This window comes from Argentina anserina, chromosome 7 (genome assembly GCF_933775445.1).
Source record: "Argentina anserina chromosome 7, drPotAnse1.1, whole genome shotgun sequence".
Classification (NCBI taxonomy): Eukaryota; Viridiplantae; Streptophyta; class Magnoliopsida; order Rosales; family Rosaceae; genus Argentina; species Argentina anserina.
The window spans coordinates 5,783,941-5,795,783 of NC_065878.1; the positions used below are offsets into that span (position 1 = coordinate 5,783,941).

Genomic DNA, 11,843 nt, shown 5'->3' on the forward strand with positions numbered 1-11,843 from the left:
CATACTTAGGCCGCACATCCACCTTGGTTTACAACTTAGAATGAATCGATCATTTAATCGTTTGAATGACAACTTAAGAATGTAGAAGCATGAATTTGATTGAAAGACATTTGTGAAACTTTTTGAACGAAACCTTGAATGTTTCTTGTATGATTTTTGTATTCTTTTATGCGACGAAGAAGTGGGAGAGTTCGACACTCTCATGCCACCACCAAAGATGGCGGTTCCTTCTAATGCCAAGGACGTTGTGTCCTTGTCCCATGTTGATCATGCCATGCATGATAAGGTAAGTTTTCTAACTTGAGTTGATTAGTTTCAACTAATGTCCTTGCTTGTGTATATTCCCCAATAGTTTGAAGCTACCACCATTGTTTAACGGATCCATGGAGTAATTCAAGGAGATGACAAGATCAATTCCTAGTTCGATTAGGAGAGGAGTGGTCATGACACTCCTAGTCAAACAAGGAAAGCGGCCGTGTGTCATCAAGAAGGAAATTTCCCATATGGATTGGGATTACCAAAGTAGAGAGAGAGAGAGATGGATTCCTAGTTGAGTTAGGAGAGGGAAGTTGCTGTGAAAAGAAGTCCTAGTTGAAATAGGAGAAGCCATTGCCGTATGTCTTCAATGAAGAAGTCCCATTCGGACTTGGATTCCAAGTAGGAGTGGGAGACGGTTTCTATGTCCTTGTAGGTTTTTTTCTACATCATGGAAAATGATTGAGATTGCTCTCTATATAGAGAGCACGGGTTCAACATAATTATTCATTCTTTTTCCAAACACTCACGAGTTCATAAGAATGAGAGGAAGGCTACTACATTTTGTTCAATCATTTCATAAGAAGACTTTCAAGTGTGCAATGGAGGTGTTTGTGTTTCGTGAAGAAAACATGTTTCTAGAGAGAGACAGCCCTGCGTTTCATCCTAGGTGCATTGTGTTGCCGGATCCTAGGCATAATCATAATCGTATGGAGGTTACTGATAGGAGCACAAAGTGTGACGTTCTTAATGCGTTTATGCCCTATTCTTACTCTTTGTTACCTCTTATTTAGTATGTTTTAGTTTCTTTTGTATGAATAATTGTCTAGGTAGAGCTTATATCATTATGAGTGAATTGATGATGAAATCGTGCTAAGTATTAAAAATCCTTGTTGAGATATGATTCCTTGTTCGAGTAGAATTCATCCTTTTCTATTTCTTTGTTTCTAACGTACTTTTTCTTATTAGGAAATACAAATCCATGTTGGAGAAGGAAAGCAATCCTGGTTCCACAAGGAAAGAGAAGAAGATATGCACTTAAAAGCCCAATCCATGCAAGAATCAAAATGCTGTCATATATGGATAGCTCTGATCGAATTAGAAGACGTACCATATATGGATAAAAAGCTGTGTGAGTCTAGTTTCTGTAGGATTCAGAATTAAATCAATACCTTATTCCTACAGGGAGATATGACTCAGAGGTCCAGCGGGCTCAGAATTATCTCAGTCATTGATTTGCTTTTGATCCTAGGGCTATGAGGGAAACTTGGGACCTTATTTCTCCTACATATAGAGCAAAATCTATATCAGAATCTCCATAAATTCCTGCACCAAACCCTGCACCAAAGAATGTCAAAGAAGGCATGCAGCAAATTAATGAGAAGAGTGCAGATCATCCAACTTTGACGGGCTCCCCTGGACAGCTCACAATGACTCAGAAAATGCATTATATATGGATGAAAAGCTATGGGAGTCTATTTTCAAATGCGGTTGGAATCAGCTCAATATCTATTTTCTAGAGAAAGTTATGGCGATAACAAGGCACAAAAGTCAGGTTTGCCGAATTGAAAAAGTCAGGTTTGCCAGAACAAGGGTCAAAGATCAAATCTGCCGAATTGAGAAAATCTAGGAAACCTTAACCAATTTGGTTTCAACTTTGTGGACTTTGTGGCCAGGCTCCCTTGGGTTTCTTCCTCTATATATAGCACCTCATTTCCACAGAAAAAGATCATCAACCTTGCAGACAAGTATAGCCAAAACTTTGCCCAAACAGTTTCATTCACCAAGAACCATAGAATCCGAATTCACCACCCTTCACCATATTTTCTGTCCAAAGCTTGGGAGTCTAGGATACCATACTGTTGAAGATTTTGTGCTATCTTTATAAGGAACCTTGGGAGGAGAATTATAAAGTGTAATTCTATGATCTTCATGTTTAGTTTTCGGGTTTTTATGTTATTGTTCTTGGATGATTTATGTTTAGGTTTTGTTAAAGTTATTTTTATTCTTGTCTATGAGATATTTGTATTTTCAATTGACATGATGAATTAAAGATTTTAATTTTTATTCAATGATTTTAGGTTTTATGCCATGAGTTTCTGTTTATTTATTTAAATGATTTTCGGTGTGTTCTTACTTATGTGTGTGATTGATACCCGGAAGTTGACGTTGCATGTGTAATAATCAAAAGTTATAAATGATTTTGATACTTGGGAGTTGATTAATTGTTTGTTCTTTGTCACCTTCACCAATTATTGCCTAGGTTCGGTTAGACTTGTGCCTTTGAATATGTTAATTTCTCTATGTGATACGTAATTGCATGATGGGTTAGTATGTTAGATTTCGAATGAGGCCGGGGCTAAGTTCGAATGTGTTAAAGTGTCACTGAGTTAGGAACCATGGGAGGATCTTAACTACATAACTGATTTTAGGATGTATATATTAGTTATGAACCTTACGGCATGAACTTAAATGAGAGTAGATTTCGTTACCTTTGTTCTTATGTTATTTGTTTGGTAATTGCTTATGTGTTGGTTGGTTGATCACATGTATATATTAGTTTAGGAGCACAAAGTGTGACTTTCTTAATGTATATATGCCCTATTCTTATGCTTTATTACTTCTTATTTAGTTGTTTTAGGTTCGTAATTGTCATTTGTGTGTTTTAGGTAGAGCTATGCCGAATTTGGATGAATTGATGATGAAATTATGCTAAGTGTTAGGAATCCTTATTTAGCTAGGATTCCTTACTCGACTAGGACTCTACTATTGTATTTTCATTCTTGCATATTCCTTAATTGTCGATTTCTTTTCAGAAAAGACAAATCCTATTTGGACACAGAGTAGTGATGCCTGATGCATTCCTAATGAGACAAGGAAGTCATATCCGAGTTGGATGAGGAGATGAGAGGCCGGCCTAGCCATTTCATATTTAAAGAAGGAGAGATGTCGTGCAGCCCCTATGTGTTTCCCAATTGGATTTGGTTTCCTACGTCAAGTTGAATTTGGAGTGCATGAATCAAATTCCATATCAAAGAAGATTTCAGCTTCCCAATCCGATTCTATCTCCTAATTGGGAAAACAAAGCTATATTTTTAACTTTTATATATAGAGGCACGGCCTCATTGTTCCATGATCATCAACCTTGCGCACATACTAGCCAAAGCTCTACCAAATTTCATACTCACCCTTCCAAGAAATTCTAAAACCGATTCCACCATTCTCCACCAATCTTTAGCTTCAAAGTACGATTGTGAAGAAGTTTCATTCCCTTAGAAAGCCATCGCTATACTTTGTGAGATCGCTTGATTGATAAAGTGTAACCATGATTCTCTCTATGTTTATTTCGGTTTTTAGTTTTTCTTGTTCTTGGTTGTGTATGTGTTCTGGTTATTGTAAACTTGTTTCGATTTTGTCTATGAGATAGTTACTTGTTTCAAATTATATAAAGTTGCGATTTTAGGTTTTTAGTTATATGAATTTCGGTTTCTGCCGTGATCTATTCTTGTGTGATTTCAAAAGTATATATATGTCATGTATACGCTTGTAGCATGATATTTAGGTTGTTGGGTTAAAGGCTTATGCCATGAATATGTTTATCTTTTCTATGTGATTTTCGGAATTGCATGATTGTTGGTTAAGTAGGTGACAAGCTTAATGAATTCAATATGCGTGGCTTTGAAGTTGCATGGTAGGATAAGCATGTTAGATTTCGATTAGAACCTCTTGGAATGAATTGAATGTGTTAAGTGTCTATGTGTTTAGGTTACTGCTTAGGACCCTAATTGCATGATCCAACCTTAGTTATTCATGATAGTGTCTCGGCATGACTCTTAAAGGAAGACTGGATTCTGGTTTTCGGTTGCCTTCTATGATTTGTTTTGGTGATGTATTGTGTGTTGGTTGGTTGATCACATGTATATATTAGTTTAGCTTCAATTAGAACCGCTTGGAATGAATCGAATGTGTTAAGTGTGTTAATAATGTCGCGCAAAGTTCTCCTATTAAACTCTCACTATGCACACTGAGAGAATACAAATACATGATTTTAACCGTTTTAAAGTTTAGTTTATCACTGAAGATCATATCAGTAACAGATCAATGTAAACCAAATCTGTGTGCTCAGTCGATTGCATCAAACAAATGAACAGTTATGGTGAAAGTTAGTAGTCTCATGATTAACCATCAATTTCTTTAATGTAATGGACTATGAAAATGACTTTTATTTACATTAATCTGTGGCAGAGATGATCTTTATTGGTCTATTTAATTTTTCAACAGTTTAGATTTTCTTTTTACATTACGAAAAGTAGGCAAATGAGAGTGACTTCGGACGCACACATACATACTAGATTGAATCCAAGTTTTTTCCAAATTTTATTCACACAATCTTATATACTAAATACACAATTTTATTATTTGATTCTATGAGTGTATTAAACTACTAAAAAAGATATTTATAGAACTCCAAACGTATTGAATGACAACCTTGAAACAAAATTGCAAATGAGGAGACGGAGTTCTCTCTTCTAGTCTCTTATCCAAGTCCAACTAGTATCATGACAACAATTTTGTTCTTCAACAAAAATGTCTTATTATAGGTCGTCACTCGTCAAATGAAGTAAACCTATAAAAGAAAACCATTACATATTTGATGAAAATGTGCGAATTTGTGTGCGAGCGCCATGCATGTGTAGGAAGGCTTGTACGTATAAACTGGTATTCAAATATTTGCTTTTAAAATATAGTGTCGTTCTGATCTAAAAGCTAGTAGAAAGAGAGCATGCATTCCGTCAGTTTTAGTTTTAAATCCATAGATGATGAGGCGTAATACAACCCTAAGCTCTTCCTTACTAATGAATTTCACAGTACATTGCTTGCTAATGAATTTCACAGTACATACTAACATAAGGCCATGACGCAAAAAATGCTTTGAGAAAACACATATGGTCACGTTTGGTGCAGCTTATAAGCTGCTTAACTTATGAGAAGATGCGAAGTTAGTGTTTGGTAAATACATGTGGAAGCAATTTTTCTTATAAGCCTGGGGGTTTTCCCTTGAAAATTAGAAGTTACTCCAACTCTACTTCGGCTCATAAGCCAAAGTCAAAAAACATGTGGCACTGTAGCGATTAAATGATATTTTCAAAATACCATTGGGTGTCTTCCGAAGTTTCTACAAATTACCCACCTTACCCAATCTTCTCCTTCGAGCTCCAACTCTCTTTCTCTGGGTTCTCTCTCTCGATGCTCTCTGTAAAAGTGTACAACGTCCTTCCTCCGACGCCTCCGACGCCTCCGACGTTGCTATCGCTTGTGGTTACGAGTTGGATAAGAAGGTTTTGATCTGATTAGTTTGAATTCATTTGTCTATTTTCATTCATTTTGCTGATATTGAAACTGTCAGATTGGGTAATTGGTGTTGATCAATCTATGTTTATGAAAATAAGGATTTCTTGAAATCGAGTAGTTGGTTTTACATCCAGATCAGAATGAATCAATTTACTTATTGCATAATTCTGTATTGATAATTTTTCTGCATAGTTTAATTGGATATAAATAGTGAAGATTACGATATAATTGAGTTTTGGTTGGGAGGAGTCTCTGAAATATGCATCTAAATCTCAAGTTCTAGGTTGATCGAATTTTCTATTTAGTTTTAGAAGAGAGTATAGACTCTAATTTTTACTCACATGTTGCAGAAAAGGGTAGCAGTTGAAGAAGACTAATGAACACCACTGTAGATTTCTCATTCCCATTCCCTCCTACAAGGTATAACTTGATAGATTCCAATTGCATAAAGTTTTACTCGGCGCCAATTTGACATTCTATAAATGCTTTGGGAGGATAAGATTAGAACTATCTGAACTCGGCGATCTGCTACCAAATCATCAATTACAATAATTATCGAGTTTACCATAAATATATAAGGTACATATATCTTTGTCAATCAATTGTAAGAGCCGTCAAATTATCTAGCTAATAGAATCTTTGATTGATAGATCAAATTGGATTCAAATTGGTATCTAGATTATAGATGCATGTATGTACGTCAAGTATGTTGTTTGATTTGTGCAAATCATCAATTATGACATGGAATAATCTAATTATTCTGTATGTGGCAAGCTTTTACTAGCACATACATGATTAATTTAAGCTGTTGAGGCTAGTCAAGTGTTTAGGTTCATTGGACCTCGCTATAGTGTGAGTTGCTATCTTCTAGTGATATGGCTAGTCAAGTGTTTAGGTTCATTTGCTGTTTTCCTCTCTCATAATTGTATCCATGTTGCTTGTTTTCAATAGATAAGTGAAATGTAAAATGTTATAATAGATTGATGAAGTCTAAACAGATAACTGTTTTTCCTCTTTGCTTTGGAAATAGTTTTATGTGATCAATTTTTACATTTCAATTCTTTCGTAGAAAAATCAGAAGAAAAGAGGTCATTTACCAATAACTTAAGTTGTATTATCTGAACTTGTGCAATTTAACTTACTAGTATTGCTGGGGCTGTCTACATTGCAGGAGTTCTTGCTGATGAACTGGGTACATACTCCAGTGACGTACGCCTGATGCTTCAGAGATGAAACTAACATTACGAGCCTGCAGTTTACATAACTGTAGAGATGAAATTGTACATAGAGATGGAAGAAATGTAAACACACCAAAGGGCAGATCCTGTCTAGTGAGCTAGAGTTTTTCGGTACCATCTGTATCGATCTTTTTGTAACCAACTTATGATACCCTTTTCTGGCTGGTGACCCCCCTTTTTTAGGTTAATGCCATCTTTCATTTTAGTACATGCTTCTAATGTCGAGAACTTACGGGTAATATGCACCCATGAACCTTTTGCTTTGCCATACAATGCTAATAGTACATTCTTTCTTTGGCTCTTTCTTACTGGATATCTCTGCAATTTCATTACCTATGCATTAACTATTAAAATCCATGAATAGATTGTGCAGAATGGAACTTATTTGGAATCAGATTCTTTTTTAACCTTGATCTCCCTGAGAAATACCAAGGATTGGCAAGTGACTTTGATTCTAGCAAATTGTTTTCCAACCAAGTTTAAATTTTTAGTAGATTTAGTTAAATGTGTTGAGATATTTGTGTCAATGAAAAATGTATTTTGTTATCAAGTCAATGTGAAAGTAAAAATCAAAATACTAATAAAAAAAAGGAATAGAAAAAAGAGGAAATTAAAAATTTTATATTGTGTTTGTAAAGAATTAAAAAAGAAAATAATCTTAGAAAAGAGAAAAAAGACTTGAAATCATTTGATGTCCAAAAGCATAAATCAACTTAAGTTACCAAACACTTTGCACAACTTATGTCACTAAATATCATTAAAAAACAATCAATTTACCAAACAGTCATCTACTTAACTTATCATAAACTTGTTGTCATAAATAAATACAAATCAGCTTTACTTATAGTCACAACTGTGCCAAACACAGCCTATATCAACTCTTTTTTCTTTTTGTTCTATTTTGGAAAATTTGAACAAGTCTTTCATGAGATCATGGACAGTCAACCAAGAAAAACTGATCATAGTACAATTTTGAGTAAATGATCTACTTAAACTTGGTTGCTACAAGACATGTGTACGGTCATTTGGCTATGAAAAGAAACATAAATCCTAGATTCCTGACCCTCCAAATCACCACCAGAAACTAATATCGACCATGAAAATTCCTCCCAACAATTGACCACAGCTTTTCCTAACAGCAGTATACTTATATCAGTCCCTGTCGCTGTAGATCAGTAAACGTCTTCTTATTATAAATGTTGCCCTCCCTGTCTTCATACTCTTCTTCAAGCTCCGGGCGCCACTTGTTCACCCCTTGCCGTGCTTGTATCCTCTTCCACAATTCTTGTGCTTCCTGCGAAGTGGACATTGTCATACTACTGGAAAATGTTTGATCATAACTAGATTCTATTTCTTTTTCAAAACACCCAATAGAAACAAGGAACCTAGGTTTTAACTAAAAGGAAGAAAGATGGGGAAAAAAAAGGACCTCAATTGATGTGATCTCATTGAAGTTCTTGGTGTTTGGTATGCCAAGGCAACGCATTCCATGCTGATGGCGCCATTCCTTAAAGTGCCGCTCAAAAGCTCTACGCCCCCAGTAACTCTGATTGCCACATATCTCACATTTGAATTCCTGAAACACATACATATTAGTGTGAAAGAACTGATTACATAGATGAGCATGCATAGAGTCAAATTTTGTTTCCTCTAAAATTTAGAAACTCCCCAAGCACCAGAATATGGTATAAAGATGGAAATTTAGGGCGTAATTACCTGACCAAGACCATGAAGCTTATACAGCCAATAAGGTATGGGCTTCCCATCCCAACCCATTGGCAATTTTAGTGGATTGTAAATCTGCTGCTCATCATCATCACTTTCAGTATCAGCCTGTGTCTCTTCCTGCACAGAAACAACCCAAGCAAGCATTTGTCAGACCCAACAACAAACATGGAAGAAATTTGAACGGAGAAAGAAAATCCAGTTATTAACATATAAAAACAAGAATAAGAATAATGTCTGGGTGGCTTGTACGTTTAAGAGTTTCGAGGAAATAAATGCACATCCTATCTACTTACATCCTCACGTTCTGCTGCAATTTCTTCATATGTCAAAGCCTGTTTCTTGACAACGTTGTCTTTCGTTCGTTCAATAGCCTGCACAATGCAGCAGATGATTCGTAAATAAGCACCGACGTATAAATGAAAAACAAAACTACAGGCAAGAAAGCAGAAGAGATTAAATAGCTAGGCAACTTTACCGACCTCACTCAGTAAGTCCCTTAATTTTTTTAATTTGGCTTCCAAGAAGGCAATTTCTTTAAACATTTCAACTTGCTGTGATGCAACAGCAGTCCCATTCTGTGCTGAACCACGCGACCCTTTCGCAAAATGTTTCTTGTCCAACTTTTCCAGTGGTGTGTCCTGCAGTAAAGCAAAACTCCCTTGAACATAAGAAATTTACAACATACCAGGACTAAGATATAAAGCAAACTTTACTTTTAACAATAGCCTCAGGTAAAAGCATCCTTATTTGGCAACTTGTATGTCACCTAAATGGGCCTACACACAATTATTAAGAATGATGATCTAGTGCTATAATATCATACAGAATACGAGTTTTCAACGACCTAATTTATAAAATTAAGTGAACCTAATTTCTTGTCAATTTAGTATCATTACCACCAAACAGGGCCAAGCATATCTAGGCCAAACACATAGTTGCCGCCCAAAATGCTGTTATTTTATATTAAAACCAAGGCATAGATAGACAGATAATACATAGATATAAAAAAAAATCAGAGAACAATCACCTTTGTAAGTAAAAGCCTCTCTGCACGTTGCTGTATGGTACCCCCTATCTTCAGACCCATCGAAGCCAATGCCTAGATCGTAAGATGAAGAGATTAGCGTGAGACACTGAAATAGGGTTTTTATGATAAATAGATGATTCAATGCCCGGCAGGCAAACTAAAGAAATTGAAAACTAATACTGAGCTTTTAACAATATGTATTAAGTTCTTTAGCTTCTAATATGACCATTACCTCCTTCAGCTTTTCAGGACCCAATTCCACCAGTTCTTCCACTGTGCTATAGTAGTCAAGATCAATAATAGTCTGCTGTTCTTGAGCATATTCATGATCTTGAATAGAATTTTCCCATTCTTCTACCTTACCATCTGCCCATTGTTCTTCAAATTCAGTTTCAACCTGCCACAGGAACACCATAAGTTCAGTGTTCTAAATTGATATAACCTGATGAGTAACATAATATTGTCTCATTCAATTTGCAGCAGTCCATTTGAGACTCCCAGACGTCAAATTCAGAAATTAAACGGTCACAACATCCAATAAGTTCAATATAATAGTATAAAATATTCTGTTTTGATGTCATATATTGCTCCACATACTATCAATGTTTTAGCAAAGCCGTACACTAGACAATAAGCCATATACCGAAATATATGAACAGGCAATAAATAGATAGATCCTGATTCCATTTGAAATCTAATCAATGCCTGAAGTTTATATGTAAAAGAATGATAGTAAACAAACCTTTGCAAATATTCTATCAAGATCTTGCAGTGGCTCTGTCCGGTGGAGGAAATATACCAGATACTGAACTAGGTTTTCAATGTATTCCCTGTACAGCCTGAAGGAAACCAAACACAAGTTTCATGTCAACATACTAAAGCCACGGAGGAAGAAACAAAGCAATGATCGATATCTCTCATAGAAGAGAAATGAATACCTTGTGGACTTGAGCTTGCGAGGAATCTTATGCGGTTGTGAAAAGACATCAAGGTATGCAGAGTACTCAATGGGCTCTCCAAATTTAGAATTGATATACTGATTGTAGAGTTCATGTAAATCGAGGTATCGTCCATAAGATTCCTCACCGCTGAACTCGACTTGAGGCTCCTCCTTGAGCATTGCTTCGTGTTCCTCATGGCATCAACAACTAGTGCAGCTGGATGCCTCCTATGGTACTCACGGATCTGCACACAGCAACCAATATACAGAGCCTTTGTTAATTCTATACAAATCCAATAATATGATAGCAATTATTTGCTCTACTTGGTTTTGCCAGACACTACACTAAAGAGTAAAGTAAGCACCTCTTTCAATCGATCATAGAATGCACTGAAGACATTGGTGCCGGTGGCAGTTTGGCCTCCGAGAGCCGCAATCTCGTCCTTCCTGGCATTATCGTTATCCTCATAGATCTCAATCTGAAATCATCAATTCAAATTCGTAAAACCGTAGAATAAAATTTCCACAAATATTGCAGAGAAATAGAGTGAGAGAGATGAGTGAAACTTACGAGTCTTTGTGTGGTGGAGGAGATGGTGTCGATCATGTGGCGGACACGGTGGCTCTGAGCCAAGCGTTCCTTGCCGCTCGTCGGCTCGTTCTGAAATTCCTTCACTATCAGGCGCTCCAGACGCTCCACCTCCTCGTGTGCTCCACGCGTCACCTCCAGTAGCGTTGACGACATCTTCTTCTTCTTCTTCCCCTCCCGATTTGCAGTTAGGGCTTCGTTTCTCGGCCTCTCTCTCTCTCTCTCAATATAAACACAATGGCGCTCTCAGACCCACACACGTGACTCTCACGTGCTCTTCACTTATTTTATTTTAATTTATAGGGAAATTTTAATATCCAAACTATCCGTCATTAATAATTTTAATGGCAAATTAAAAAATGTACAATTTTTCATTATAAATTAAAAAAAGTCACCATTTATATCTAATTAAAAGAAAGTGATCTCAATTTTTTAGAAATTTAAAAATAGACAACAATCTTAAAACAAAATTAAAAAATAGTTATTTGTTTTATGATAAAATAATTGTGTATTATTGAATGATATGGGGGCTATATAGGCATTACAAAACCATAATCCCGTAGAATTCGGAGTCCTAATCTATTATGGAGATGTTAATCTATCTCCTAACAGGAAACATATTAGGCTAAGAAACACATAAGGGTAGAATAGTAATTCTCCCGGAACACTCTTCATTGTGTCGCATGCCTAGGTTGCATGGTGCACACATCGTTG

The 11,843-nt window shown here is 36.1% G+C and overlaps 1 protein-coding gene across 1 annotated transcript; it reads right to left on the minus strand.

Annotated features, from left to right (window-relative positions):
• Positions 1 to 7,715: 7,715 nt before the first annotated feature.
• Positions 7,716 to 11,311, minus strand: LOC126802395 (splicing factor SF3a60 homolog). The gene is given in 12 exon segments (XM_050530015.1): positions 7,716 to 8,139; positions 8,275 to 8,421; positions 8,562 to 8,690; positions 8,867 to 8,944; positions 9,053 to 9,211; positions 9,601 to 9,672; positions 9,833 to 9,997; positions 10,343 to 10,439; positions 10,539 to 10,737; positions 10,740 to 10,785; positions 10,906 to 11,019; positions 11,112 to 11,311. Coding segments are annotated over 12 exon segments (1,527 nt in total). The 5' UTR covers positions 11,286 to 11,311; the 3' UTR covers positions 7,716 to 7,992.
• Between the last annotated feature and the right edge of the window lie 532 nt (positions 11,312 to 11,843).